At 48.6% G+C, this 15351-nt stretch overlaps 1 protein-coding gene across 4 annotated transcripts in view; it reads right to left on the reverse strand.

The window, feature by feature from the left end:
• The window catches only part of HSF2BP (heat shock transcription factor 2 binding protein), a 251031-nt gene that overhangs the window by 22146 nt on the left and 213534 nt on the right, over window positions 1-15351 (reverse strand). For all 4 annotated transcript variants that reach the window (XM_078656400.1, XM_078656399.1, XM_078656398.1 and 1 more), the window contains one exon: window positions 12058-12161. In XM_078656400.1, the coding sequence (XP_078512526.1) occupies window positions 12058-12161 (104 nt within the window). The remainder of the gene's footprint in view (window positions 1-12057; window positions 12162-15351) is intronic.

The raw sequence follows: 15351 nt of genomic DNA on the forward strand, positions 1-15351 counted from the left end.
GGTTGAGGAATGGCCGCCCTTTGGAAAGGTTTTGTTTGTTCCACCACTGCAGAGAGCGAGGTGTGGGGCTGTCCACCAACATCAGATCCGTTAGCTGACCTTAAAGGAGTAGTTTCTTACCTGCAACTCCAGTTCTGTAGTAGGGGTATCTGTGTAAGTCATAATCTGTGAATAGTCCCGCCCATGTGCAGGGACCCCAGAGCAATCAAAATAGTCTCTTAAGTCCTCTCCTTCTGCAGTCCTGCATAGACACTAAAGAGAAAATGAAAGACAAATAATGCAGCCTGACATTAACAAGGCTACATTGGCCAGCACTTCATCTTGGAAGTGAAAAGGTAGCCAAATAATATTATTAAATTTACACAAATCTTACAGAGTTTCACCACATATATAGAAACTCCCCTTCACAAAAATCCTTTGCATGATAGAGAGGAAGGGTTGGACAGACAAGCCGCTTAGGCTGCCATTATGTGTCTGGAAAAGGGATACTGTGCCTTTAAGGAACCCTCCAGAGACCCTCAGTATCCTATGATGCACAACAAAGGACAAGTTACTTTCAGTTCTTTTTTAAGGTCTCTTAAAGCCAGGTCTGTACCATCCAGGAAAAAACATTTACTTCCACCGGGGAGGAGGGTGGGCGCTTATGACTATCACAGAGATACCCCTACTACAGAACTGGAGTTAAAGGACAGAAACTACTCCTTCTGTAGTAGGGGATCTCTTTGTAAAGTCAAAATCTGTGAATAGAATGGCAAGCCCATCCTAACAACCAAATCCAGCGGTGGAAGAAAACTAAAAGAAAAACCCTTACTGAGCAAATAAATTCCTCAGCGCAGCCTACCCAACTTGCGCATCTGACCTGGCATCAGAATCCAGGCAGTAATGTCTAGCATAGGTGTGGACAGACTTCCACGTAGCCGCCCTACAGATGTCTGCAATGGGAACATTACATAGCAAAGCTGCTGTAGCCGCTTTGCCTCTAGTTGAGTGAGCCTTAGGCTTACCCCCTAGAGTCTTGTTAGCCTTCTGGTAACATAGTTGTATGCAGGACACAATCCACCTAGATATGGACTGTTTGGAGGTGGCAAGGCCAGTCCTGACTGATCCATAATTAACAAACAACTGATCTGACCTACGAATGTCCTTGGTCTTATCTAAGTAGAATTTCAACACCCGCCTCACATCAAGTGAATGAAGGGCCCTCTCCACAGTAGACGAGGGATGTTGAAAAAACGTAGGTAACGTGATCGCCTGGTTGACATGGAAATTAGATATCACCTTAGGGAAAAATTTAGAGTAGGTCCTCATGACAACCTTGGAAGCATGAAATACCGTATAGGGCTCTTGACAACACAGAGCCTGAATCTCACTCTCCCTGCGAGCCGATGTTATAGCCACAAGGAAAGCCGCCTTCCAGGACAAATGCTGTAGAGTAGCCTTATGAATAGGCTCAAAAGGCTCCTTCATCAACCTTGACAGCACAACATTCAGCTCCCATGAAGGCGAAGGACGCCCTTACGGGGGGGGGGGGGAACACCTTCTTCAAACCCTCCAAAAAATCTTTTATTACGGGTTTCTGGAAAAAGGATGTTTGTTAAGGGCATTTCCTATACGCAGTTAATGCTGCGAGGTGTACCTTAATAGAATGGAAATTAAGCCAGATTGAGCTAAATGCAATAGATATGGAAGGATGACATCTTCCTTGCAGGGTCAGCATTCTTGGACGCACACCAAATGCAGAACCTTTTCCACTTGTAGGCATAGGAGGTCCTGGTGGATAGTCTCTTAGCCTCCTTGAGTATTTCCATGCAGTTGTCCGGCAAGTTCAAGTGTCCATACTGTACTATCTCAGGAGCCATGCCGCCAAACTCAACAATGAGAGGTTGGGGTGCACCATCTGCCCCCCGAACTTCGTTAGAAGGTCCGGCCGACATGGAAGCCGCAGATGGGGTTGGAGAGATCGGTGGAGCAGGTCTGTGAACCCCCACTGTCGAGGCTACTCCGGAGCAATGAGGATCATTCACGCTCTGGATTGAGACAGCTTGATGAGCACTGCCGGAATCAGGGGAATGGGTGGAAAAGCTGTTCGTCCAGCTGATCCATAGCGCATTCCCCTGAGTCCCCGGTTGGTAAAACCTGGAGGCGAAGTCTTGGCATTTGCTGTTGTCGGTGGTGGCGAACAGATCTATTTCTGGAGTGCCTCACCTTTCGAAGATGTTTCCTAGCACCTCGTCGTTTAAGACCCACTTGTGGTTTTCCTGAACGAGCCTGCTCAGTGTGGCCGCCTGAGCATTCTGCACACCTGGTAGATGGGTAGCCGTTATCGTTACACCTCTGGCTAGCAGCCAGTGCCAGACCGCTGGCGCTTCCTGAGATAGTGTGAGCGATCTCGAGCCCCCCAGCTTGTTGAGGTAATACATTGTGTTCGTATTGTCCCTCAGTACAAGATGGGAGCTGGTCCGGAAGGACGGATGAAAGGCCTTCAGCGCCAAATGAACAGCTCTGAGTTCCAGAAAATTGATATGATACTTGGACTCTGCCGGGGACCAAGTCCCCTGAATTTGTAGATGGTTCGAATGCGCTTCCCAGCCCTGGAGAGAAGCATCCGTCACAATGGTCTGTATTGGAATGTCCTTGTGGAATGGAACCCCCTTGAGAAGATTTTCTGCCGAACACCACCACTTCAGGGACTGTTGAGCGTGCTGAGACAGTCTGATCCTGTCCTCCCAGCTCCCTCTTTTCTGGTCCCACTGATCCTCCAGACATTCCTGCAGCGGTCTCATGTGGAGGCGGGCATGTGGTGTGAGAAATATGCAAGATGCCATCGACCCCAAGAGAGACAACACTGTCCTCACCGTCGTTGATGGAACGGACATGAGAGTCTGAACCTTCCGAAGGATCGATAAGCGTCGCTCCTATGAAGGACACAGGCTTGCCCTGAGAGTATGGATGGAGGCTCCCAAGTACTGCAGACACTGAACAGGAGTCGGTACGGACTTGGACATGTTGATGTGTAGACCCAGTTGGTTCAACAGAACATCCGTCCTGTTGAAATGCAATTGCGCTTCTAGGAAGGTGGAGGCTTTGATCAACCAGTCGTCCAGGTACGGGTAGACAAACACCTTGTTCTTTCTCAGGTAAGCTGCCACCACTGCCATTTCTAAAAAGTCCTGGGTACAGACTTCAGACCAAACGGAAGTACGGTGTACTGATAGTGGTTGGTGCCGACTAGAAAGCGCTGGAACGTCTGATGTTTCTGTGCAATGGGTACATGGAAGTACGCATCCTGCAGATCTATTGCGCAAAGTCAGTCTCCTCGATGCAGCTGAGGATAAATCTGATGCCAGGACAGCATGCAAAACTTCTCCCTGCGAATCAATTTGTTTGCTTGTCGCAAATCCAGAATTGGCCTGAACTCGTTTTTGTCCTTTTTGCGCACAAGAAAGAACCTTGAGTATAGACCCGTTCCCCTTTGAGACACAGAGACGCCTTCTATCTCCCTTTTTCTTAACAGGGTATCGGCCTCCGCTTGGAGTTCGCACAGCAGGTATTGCGAGCGAACCGGTGGAATAGCTGGAGGAGGGCTGATGAAGCGAAGACTGTATCCCTTGCAAACAATATTCAGCACCCATTTGTCCTGAGTAATTTTTCTCCACTCTGCCAACTAATTCTGTATGCTTTCCCCCACCGGAGTGGGTAACAGAAGAGGGGTAAGTAATCCCTCAGGGCTTAGACCCAGCCAAGCCCTTATTCCCCGATGCGGCCTGCTAGTTGCCTCTGCCTCTCAGACGCTTCTGTAAGGGCTGTCTCTGATTTGTTGTTGTTGCTGCTGCTGTTGTCCAGCTTTGCGACCCAGCCCGCGCTGGAATCGCTGGAGGAATACCGCCTCTGGTAGGGACGGAAAGACTTCCGCTGTTCCTTTGGCTTCTCCAAGCCCACAGCCTTCAGCGTTTCAACTTCCAATTTCATGCGGGCCATTTTCTCCTCCGCATGGGTCCCGAAGAGGGTGGAACCCGAAAAAGGCAAGTTGGCAATCCGTTGTTGCGCCTCCAGGTTTAGGGAGGTTCACAAACAGGAATGGCGTCTCAAATTCACTCCATGGCAGTACCCATGGGCAGGTAGGAGAGAGGTGTCTGCAGCCGCGCTGATGATTTGGTTGGAAACCATCATGCCTTCATTCAAGATTTCTTGAAAATCTTCCCTTCTGTCCCTCGGGAGAAGTTCAATGAATTGTTGTACAGACTCCCATAACGAACGGTCATAACGACCCAAAAGCGCTGTGGAACTTGCTGCTTTCATGGAAGTGGCCGCTGACCGTAGACGAAGTAGCAGTAGAATGCTGCTTCTTGGCCGCTGTCACAATGACCGGATCCGGTGTAGGATCCGTTCTCAGAAATGATGGATCCGAATCCAGGGGTCTGTATTTCTTCTGAAGTCGGGACGGAGCAGACTTCACAGAGGCCGGCGTCAGGAACAGCTTCATGCCGGTTCCTCCAACCCTGGCACCAAAGGCAGTAAAGGACGAGAGAGGTGCCTACGCTGTAGTGTTTCAAAGATGACAGAGGTGGACAGGGTAGGCACCGTCAGTGCTATCCCCAATTTCGCCGCTCCCCTCAACAGCACGTCCTGAAACGTAACGATGTCATCCACTGGCGAAACTCTCGTAGGAGGCGAGTCTGACAACGTAGGTGAATACCTCCTGTCACTGGAAGAGTCCGTGTACCTTGAATGCCTGGACCACGACCTTTGCCTACGACGACGATGTCGTGATATGGTCGAAGATGTGCGCCCACTGCGAGAGCAATGTCTCCCCCGGGATCGGGACCTTGGTCTCCTGGGTCCCGCCGGAACCACCGGCACAGGCGGTTGTGGAATAGGTGGCGGCTGAGCCGGAATCAAAGGCCTCGGTTGTGGAGGCTGAGGCGGAGGCAGAGGCAGAGGAGGCGGTGGAGGAAGTTGCGGAAGAGGAGGAAGAGGAGGCGTAGGTGTCCTAGGCCATGAGGGTGTGTAGGTCCTGGAGTATTCAGAGTCCAGAGACCGAATTACTCTCCTCTTCTTACGAGCAGACCCTGGGGGGGATGCTCTGGAGGTCGACTTCTCTGATGAAGAGTGCCAGCGCCGCCGCGACCGGGGACTCTCTGATGTGGAAACGCTAACCACAGAGGATGAACTTCCACTAAACACTGTTCTGGGCGTCGACTTCCTCTTTGACTTACGTCGCGATGTCGACTCCTTCCTCGATGTCGACCTTCTCACTGACGTCGACCTTCTCACTGATCAATCAATCAATCAATCAGAGCATTTGTATAGCGCACTACTCACCCGGAGGGTCTCAAGGCGCTGGGGGGGGGGGTCCGCTACTGCTCGAACAGCCAGGTCTTGAGCTGCTTCCTGAAGGCGAGGTGGTCCTGGGTTAGGCGGAGGTGGGTCGGAAGGGAGTTCCAAGTCTTGGCAGCCAGGTAGGAGAAGGACCTTCCTCCTGTGGTGGCTCTTCGGATGCGGGGGATGGCGGCGAGGGCGTGGCTGGTCGATCGAAGCTGGCGCGTGGGAGCGTAGAAGTTGAGGCGGCTGTTGAGGTATCCTGGTCCTTGGTTGTGTAGGGCTTTGTGTGCGTGGGTGAGGAGCCGGAAGGTGATTCTCTTGTTGACCGGGAGCCAGTGCAGGTCTCTCAGGTGTCCGGAGATGTGGCTGCGGCGGGGGATGTCCAGGATGAGTCGTGCTGAGGTGTTCTGGATCCGCTGGAGTCTCTTCTGGAGTTTGGCGGTGGTTCCGGCGTAGAGGGAGTTACCGTAGTCCAGACGGCTGGTGACGAGGGCCTGGGTGACCGTCTTCCTGGTCTCGGTGGGGATCCATCGGAAGATCTTGCGTAGCATTCGCAGGATGTTGAAGCACGACGAGGAGACGGCGTTGACTTGTCTGGTCATAGAGAGGGTGGAGTCCAGGATGACGTCAACCTTCTCCTCGACGTCGACCTTCTCCCTGACGTCGACCTTCGCCTCGACATCGACCTTTTCGTTGACGTCGACCTTTGCGTCGACAGCGAGCGGCGGTGTCACCTTGACGGCGAGCGGCGATCTCTTCGGGACTCAGCACGACGACGATGGTGTGTCAACGTCGTCTGTGAAGTCCTCGACGTCGACCTCGTCCGAGGTCTCGACGTCCTTCCCCTCTACGCCGAACGTTGACGTCGCTTCGACCCAGAGCCCTGGGTCGACGGGAAACACATCGTCGTCATACCTCTCGACGCCGATGTCGTAGCCCTCGACGTCAACCAGGACCGGTGCTGTTTCCAGGCCTGTCCTTGACTGGGGAGCCCCCCAGAGGCTGATGCACTCCCACCTGCTTCCTGATGTCGTCTCTGCTCCAGGCCTTGAAGATGGATCTTCTCCCTGTCACGCAGGGTCCTCCTGGAGAAGGATTGACAAATATCACAGGAGTCAGGCACATGTGTTGATGGAAGGCAGAGTAGGCATTCTCTGTGGGGGTCTGACTTAGCCTTCTTCCTACCACACTCAGGGCACTTGTCGAATAAAGCTGGCATTTTGACAAGAAAGAGTTGGTAAATATGTTTAAAAAAGACAGCAAATGGAAGAGGAAGACCCCAGATGTCACAAAAAATCCAAAAATTTAAGTAATACCAATTAAGGAAGAGCTCAATGCTCCAGGGTCCTGCTAGCAGGAGCCGGAAAAAAGAACTGAAAGTAACTTGCCTTTGGCTGTGCATCATGGGATACCGAGGGTGTCTGGAGGGTTCCTCTAAGGCACGGTATCCCTTTTCCAGACACATAATGGTAGCCTATGAGGCTTTTCTGTCTAACTGTTCCTCTCTATCATGCAATGGATTTTTGTGAAGGGGAGTTTCTCTGTACGTGGTGAAACTCTGTAAAATGTGTAAATTTAATAATATTATTTGGCTATCCTTTTCATTTTAAGATGAAGTGCTGGCCAATTTAGCCTTGTTAATGTAAAGCTGCATTATTTGTCTTTCATTTTCTCTTAAGTGTCTATGCAGGACTGCAGAAGAAGACGACTTAAGAGACTATTTTGATTGCTCCGGGGTCCCCGCACATGGGCGGGACTATTCACAGATTATGACTATACACAGAGATCCCATACTACAGAACCTGGTTCCACTGACATGCCAAACACTCCTGTAAGGCACGCATTTGGAGTCTTGCATACGGGATGATGAGAATGCAAGGGGCCATCATCCCGATTAACTGCATGAACACTCGAGCTGGTAATGAGTGTTCAGGCTGAAATCGTGATATTAGAGGTTGCATGTTGTGTATCCTGACTGGGTTGGGGTATGCTAGAGCTTTTGAAGTGTTTCTTGTAGCTCCTAGATATTTTTGTGTGCTGGACGGTTGGAGGTGGGACTTGGTGAGGTTCACCGTGAATCCCAAGTCGTGAAGCAATTAAATTGTTTTGTATGTGTGTTGCACACAGCTGCTGTGTGACTTGGCTTTTATGAGCCAGTCGTACAGATAAGGGAACACGTGAATATGTTGTCTTCGTAACTGAGCAGCCACTACAGTGTGGCACTTGGTGAAGACTCTGGGTGCTGTGGTCACCCCGAAAGGGAGGACTTTGAAGTGGTAGCATTGACCGCATACCACGAACCTGAGATATTTTCTGTGAGTAGGAATATGAAACTAGGCATCCTTTAAATCCAGAGTGGAGAGAAAGTCGCCTTGTTGAATCAGTGGTAGCACCTGTTGGAGAGTGACCATGTGGAAGTCGTCTGACTGAATGTAAAGGTATAACGGTCTGAAGTCCAAAATTGGCCTGAGAGAGACATCCTTTTTTGGAATTAGAAAATATAGGGAGTAAACCGCTGTGCCTTGATGAGGCAAGGGGACTGGTTCTATTGCATGTTTTTGTAATAGAGAAAGAACCTCTTGTTTTAGAAGAATCAGATGTTCTGAGGACATTGGAAGTTGTCTGGGAGGGATGTTTGGGGGAGTAAAGGTGAGTTCAAGGCAATAACCATACTGGATAATTTGTTTTACCCACCTGTCTGTTGTGATGGAATTCCAAACAGGTAGGAACTGTGAGAGACGTCCCCCGACAGGAGTGGAATGATCGGAGGGAAATGAAGGGAATTCACTGCTTGGTGGTAGGGGAGCTGCGGGTATTGTTACAGTGGCCTCTTCCCTTATTGTTGTTACCCCTGTATCCTCCTCGAAAATATCCTCTGGAGGAGGTAGTTTGATTGGGACTTTTATATGATGAAGAGGGATGTTTTGAGCTAGTAGTTTTGACGCAAGCCCTGTAAAAGGAGCGACGAAAAGAGTCTCTGGGGAAAGGCAATTGCAAGGCCCCCATGGACATGGCAGTCTCAGTATCCTTTTTCATCTTTTCTAAAGATGTATAAACTGTGGGCCCAAAAAGATGCTCTTGCTTGAAAGGCTGATGAGGAATAGTGGATTGCACCTCTTGCTTGAATCGGGATATCTGGAGCCAAGCGTGCCTGCGAAGTAAAACGCTGGTATTAATAGCACAAGATGATGTATCAGCCGCATCAAGGGCACATTTTATAGATGTGTGGGTTATTAGTTTACACTCCTGTATAAGGTAATTAGCTTTGTTTTTATATTGCTCAGGGAGATGTTGCATAAGCTTTTCAAGCTCATCATAGTGATCTCTGTCCTATCTAGCCAACAAAGCTTGGGCATTGGCAACCCGCCAATGATTTGCAGCCTGTGACGCATTTTTTTTGCCGGATGCATCTATGAGTTTTGATTCCTTATCAGGAGGAGGGGCATCACCTGTGCTCTGTGAATTAGCTCTCTTGCGTGCATTAGACACCACAAGAGAATCTAAAGAGACCAGACCTCTGATGTAGTCTGATGGGAGCTGCCTTATATTTTTTGTCTACCCTGGAGTTGAGGATCCTGGCTCTGACAGGGTCTTTAAACACTTCTGGTGCAAGTTTTAAGCATGCCTTTTAGCAGTGGCAGGGTGTGTGTAGACTTTTGTGAGGGTGCAAATGTTTTTATTACGAAGTCATCTTCTAAGGGATCAGAGTGCAATTGCGTGGTATTGAGCAGCTCTATTAATTAGTTGCACAAACACAATATTATCATCTGGTCGTGATGGCCTAGAGGGGTAGAGGTCCGGGTCATTGTGTGCATCGGGATCGGTATTATAACCATCCCAAGGGTCTGTATCGTGTGGAATCGTATGTGCGTCATCATCCCTATCTTGATCTCTTGTTGGGAGGCTTGGTGGTAACATGACCGGTTTCTGGGTCAATGTGCAGTGTTTTCTGCTTTGGCACGGACTGTTGTTTGGGTACAATGTCCTTTTTCGGTGCCGAAGGGTTAGGGTCAGAATGTTCCTTTGACTTTGTCTCTGAAGCTTTCTGTGGGTACTTGGACTCTTTAGCTTTTGGTGTAGGAGTTTAGAGCTCCGAGACCTTTTTCGGCTCCAAAGGTTTTGATTTAGCCTGTTTCGGCTCCGTAGGTTGGTCCTTTGTTTGTTTAGAAGCCAATGGCTTTGGCGTTGAGGTTATTTTCGGAGCAGACGAAGAAAGGTGTGACACAGGTTTAGTTTTGTTCTTCCGTGCCGGAAGTGACTTGTCCGCACCGGAATGGGGTTGGCTCGAGCCTGAGCCGGAAGGCTTTTCTTTCGATTTCATAGCCAAGCCCGAGGGTGGGGCTTCTGAAATGTGTTGCCGGTGTTGACCTGAGCATGAGGGCGGAGGGGTTACTGGAACCATTTGTTTGGGATTTGTTAGGAGAGGGGTCTCGGTACTCACGGACCGTTGAGCCGGGGTGACTGTCTGGTCTCCGATATCGGATTCATCGGCCTCGGAGACGGAGATCTCTCCTTCATCAGCTTGTTGTTCTGGATGGACATTGGGATCTGCTCCGAAGATGTCCGGAATTGAGCTGCTTTCGCAGGACATTTTGTGACGTTGAGCCCGATGGTCAGGGATGGTTTTCTTCGACCTGAAAAATGCACAGGATTCGCAGTTCTTATCTTCGTGCTCCGGGGACAGGCAGAGATTACAAACCTCGTGTAAGTCTGTGTGTGGAAACTTAGCACCCAGGCCATTTTTTAAAAGGAGTTTTTTTCATTGACTGCTGGCGTGGTCGGCGCGGATAGGCCCAACAGCCCGCATCGAAGTACTAGGTCGAGGATTTTATATTTTCTGAAGATGCACGTCAAAAGGGAAACAAGATGGAAACAATACCGTCAAGTGGGGAGGGATTGTGCGTCAAAGGGGGGTTCGAGAACGACACCGACCCAGAGTGCAGCAAATCACATCCGAACCCAACGGCGGTAAAAAACAAAATGGAGATGGAATCAATGTCCATGCACACTATAACCCTAAGGAGGAGTCACCTATCTCGTGACTAAAAGACTTCTTCGGAGACAAAAACAGAGTGCAAACATCCAAGCTCAATAAAGATGGTGATCTGTGCAAGTATATAATCTACAGCTCATATGCCTCGAACAAAACATTACACAAAGATGTATTCCTACCCTACTCCCGAAGGCTTGGTGTTCCCAAACGGACTCCCCAAGGGGTGCACTGCTTTGGATCAGTGAACCTGCAGTAAAATTTTAAAAAAGAGCACATGCTCCCTCACTTGAAATAAATTAACCCCGGGGTGGGCCAGGGCACTATGAGGAGTGAGGCCGAGGACCAGGGCGGGATGGTGTGTCCCCACAAGTAGTCCCTCTCCCTGAGTCTCTCTCGGGCCCTGAGGACACAATCCCCAGGGGCGATTGAGAAATAAAGGGGAGGGGGCATGCTGCTCTACTCCCAAGCCTCTCTGAGACCATAGAGACCCCGGCCTGGGCCTTAATGACTGACTGAGGGTATTTGTAGAGCGCACTTATGCCGAGGCGTCTTGGCGCCGGGGACCCCATTGCTGTGTCCTCCCTCCCCCGGACACTGTTTCCTGGTCTGCAAGAGCGTGGCCAGGGAAAACTTGTCTGGTCCTACCCGGCAGGAGCTGCAAAAATCCTCCCACCAGGTGTGACAGCACAAATTTATCCCATGCCCACACTCTTGAGGGCAACATTGCTAGCGCCCAGCAGGAGCAGGGAAAAATCCAAATTATAACAAGATGCGGGCCGGCTACAATTTGTAGGTTATTGAGCAGAGGTGCAGTCTTGGAGTGAGTGTGACTACAGGCTTCCCTCTCATCCGGAGGACCCATGAAGCATAATTTCTGCATTATTTATAGATACAGGCAGCAACACCAAGTAGGTGCTGTGTACAAGTAGATTTATTTCTTGGCATGCAAAGTGTGTGCAGTTAATACAGCATAACAGGAGTGGTATCAAGAAATTAGTTTCCTTGGTCTTGAAGAAAAGCCTATGTGGTATGGATTGAAGCATGTTGACCTTTTAGAAAGGCAAATGCAAAAAGCTGAACAATGTCATACATTGTCCCCAGTACAGAGATCTGGGCCTAAATCCATTGTTTTTTTGCTCCCCATGCCATTCCAGGTTCAGTCATGCCATTCCAGGTTCAGTCTTGATCCTGTTCCCCATGGAAACAGTATAGCCCGAACTGCCAGGCCAGGTCTTCCCTGGACTGGAAACAAGCATCCAAGGACAGGTTTCGGGATTTCACCCCTCATCAGCCAGGCTAGCTTGACTTCAGTGGCATGGAGAGCACAGGACTCACGTCTGGCATACCCGTCCCACCCGGGGTGACAAATGCAAAAAGAACAATTGATGGACAGAATGCTAAACAATGTCATACATTCACCATAATACAGAGATCTGGGCCTAAATCCATTGTTTTGTTGATCCCCGTGCCATTCCACTTTTAGCAAGGCAGGCACATTATTGCCTTTTTTTCTTCCTTCCTCCCCTGCTTTTATCCATACTGACGAGAGGACAGCGTAAATAGTAATTCACATACTAGGCAGGTATTTTTAATCTCACTTTCCACATATGACCCCCCACTCCCATTTGCCTATGCATTCATTTATTTCTCATCATACTAAGCAGAGCAATACCTAGGTAGCGGCAAATGAGGCCCTACCCAAGGTGATATCAGGCAAGCATGCAGGACTACACACAACCTACCATGCAGGAGCAGTGTGAGCAGGGGCAGGAAGCTGGGGCTCTCACTGATGTACTTCAGGCCTTTCAGGTTGATGCTGACATTATACAGCGACATCAGCATTAATCTGCATGAGACAAACGGGAACAAAAGAGAAAGAAAGTGATTTTTGCCTTATCCTTCAAAGTTCACTGTGAAGGTAAACAATGGAACCTATGGCCCCAGGACTATACTCGCCTCAGTGCTCAAGAGGCATTGGTACTGGGCAGTATAACAGTGGGCACTGGTGTGAGCCAGTGAATGCCTTCAAAGTGCAAAAATTGTAAATTGATACTTGTATAGCGCAATACTCACCCGCAAGGGTCTCAAGGCGCTTGCACGAATACTGCTGTGGAACCCATCCTGGCTTTCCCTGTGAGGTGTCCACTCCTGGGCACCCCCAAGGTGGAGGCCAGGCATCCTTAGCGTTGTGGGGGCCGTTGTGGAGATTAAGCAAGCTATTGCCCAGAGTTGCAGAGTGGGACCCATGATTGGAATAGGCACCGAGGCGAGAATTATCAGGTCCGTGGAATTTTGAGCCCAAGACCCGCCGAGGCGGGGAATTGAACCCTGGTCCCGGGCTAGACCTCTGCATCAGGGTCTGCCGCTCTAACCATTGAGCCACACTTCTCTACTACTTCTCCACTACCCACCACCACTGCAACCCTAAAACTATTTAAAATTTCAAACTAAAACGTAATTAAAGTTCAAGTTATGTTGACCAATGACTAGATTTACTTAGAACACTCCTTGTAAAAGTTTGATGGTACCTGTAATCCTTTAACAGGGTTCGCAGGCAGCAGGAAGTCATACGCACACACCAACATGCTGATAAGGCACGTGCTCTCTATTCACAGACCCCAAAGCCACAGTGCATGGACCCAACCACGTTTTAGACCATTGGACAGCGGGATCCTTTTTGCAAATTCACAGACCACTCCCAGCCACATTTGAACCCAGTTTCAACTGCTGTTAGAATAGAAAATCGTTTATGCTTACGCTGTTTCTAATTAAGTTAGCATTCGCTGTGCCATTTTCTATGTGGGCGCCATTTCAGGCTGTTCGAAACTGATTTTGTCCAATTCTGAGAAATGCTCACCTCGGGGTTTCATTTCTGCTCTGTTTCAGTAATGAGTGCACCTTTCATATTAGCGCAAACCTTTCTCACCAGATAGAGGTCCTCGCCCCCTTGTCTGGTGACGGGCTCCAGATGGAACGACCTTGGGTTGTGTTACTATGTGTAAGAGCAATGAAACCGTTTTTTTCTGTATTTCACTGTCTTAGCTGCACCTGTTTGGAAAATTCCACTGTGGGCATGTCTTAGCCCGGTTACGAAATGTACATAATGTATCTTTATGCTTGTTGATTTCAGTCCTCTCTGCAGCACTCCTAGCGACTGGGCAGATCGGGCTCCGCTCTGAGTGTATATTAATAAATAGTTATTGGTTTGTATTCTCTACTGTCTGACTGACTATTCATTTGGTACGGAAGGCTGAGAGGTGGTCAATAGTGACCTGGGTAGCCCTTAACAGGTTACTTCCTTCACTGCAGAGAAGGTGAATGATGTCTAATGGACTGGAGGGGTGACCTCCATTTCTAATCCCTTCCACACCAAAGCACAGATAACCTGTTGATGGCTGCACTGAAGTCAACAGAAGCGTCTACCTGTTGCATGTATTGACTTCCTGCCAAGGTGCCACAGCGCAAACCAGTGGTGCAACGTGGCTACTGCTAGGGGAACCCTCCTTGATTCATTAATAGTAGAGGTCTGGGGAACACTCAGAAGCATCATTAAGTAAAGACCTCTTTGTGTTCCCTTTTAAAAGATGAGCTTCCATAGTGCCTTCCTCTGCGTACCTACAACTCTCTTATTGTCTGCAAACACTCAAAACAGGAGTGAACGTTCAAGGTTTCTGGCAGGCAGGCGCAGGCTGGTGACTGCTTGCTTTTAATGTTCGCTGTGGAGACCCTTTCGGTCAGAATCTTTTGAACTAGACAATCCTTAAGGAACAGAAGTAGGATAATTACCCTCAATCTGAATTTCACCAAGGCTGAATCAGGGAAACTGGAGCTTCAGATAAAAAAAACACAGCTTGACACAATATTTCCCAGAGACAAGTGCAAACTGTTTGCTGCAAAATCTTCCAACTTTTTTTGTTCCCCTGAATTACATTCTTATAAATGTTGAAAAGCACTTTTTATTCCTGTAAAAACGACTTTTCCACACTGGTACTTTAGCAAAGTTGATATGGCTTCATATTGGTGATCGAACCAGCAGAGATGGTTAGGTCAAGTAGTGGATGTTTCCCTAGTGAGTCTGAGTTGAAACACTAGCAACTAGTGGATCCTAAGCAGTGAGAATGTCCAAGAGTGGTACCAAGATATCATCAGACAAAAATATTGTATCCTAAAAATCAGGCACTAAAATACTGTCCCACTGGAATCAATCACACAAAATCTGCATCCAATGATTTTATGATATTTTTGTAAACAATGCTTAGGACATATTTACGTCAGACGATATTTCTGACATCTATTGACTACCACATTGACTGCGGCCTTTGTGCCACAATCTTAGTGCCAGCTGACACTTTACTACTCAATTAAGCAATGCGGCAGGTGCGGAAGTGCCACTGCAAGGGGCATGGAGGGGTAGCACCTGTAAAGGAGAAAGACGCCAGGGCACTTGGAGGCACTGCCTGTAAATTAAAAAAAAGCCTAGAGCAAGAGGGCAGAGGCGGCAAAAGCACCATGGGGCAAACACTAACACTTGAAGTGCATCAGTGGTTGGCCCATGGTGAAATATCTGCCAATCTTCCCATACATATGTAGGCACGTTTCATAATTTTGCTTTACCACTGCCCTTAACGAAACCCATTTGGCCATCATTTTGATATTTCTGTGTCACCTGTGAATTTTAATTGGTGGATCTCTCATGTCCTTGATATCATTGCTCCATGTAAGAACAATCCCTCTAACCACAAATCCCCTTCTGCCCCCATGGTACTCAGACGAGTTATGAGATGCCATGCATCACTGTAAAGCATAAGAAAGCAAATGTAGAGGTGCGTACTCCGCCGAAGATAAGGAAAGCTACAGATCTGCCGTTATCCACTATCAGCATCTTATTCGTTCAACTCATCAATCTAACTTTCAACTCATCTATCTAACTTTACCAATAAAATCGACTGCTCTTGAAACTCCTCCCGGGAAATCTTTGCCATAGTCAAACGTTTCATGTAATTAGAAGAAGCCCTATCATGTCTTATATCCAATCT

Source organism: Lissotriton helveticus, chromosome 8 (genome assembly GCF_964261635.1).
Source record: "Lissotriton helveticus chromosome 8, aLisHel1.1, whole genome shotgun sequence".
NCBI lineage: Eukaryota > Metazoa > Chordata > Amphibia > Caudata > Salamandridae > Lissotriton > Lissotriton helveticus.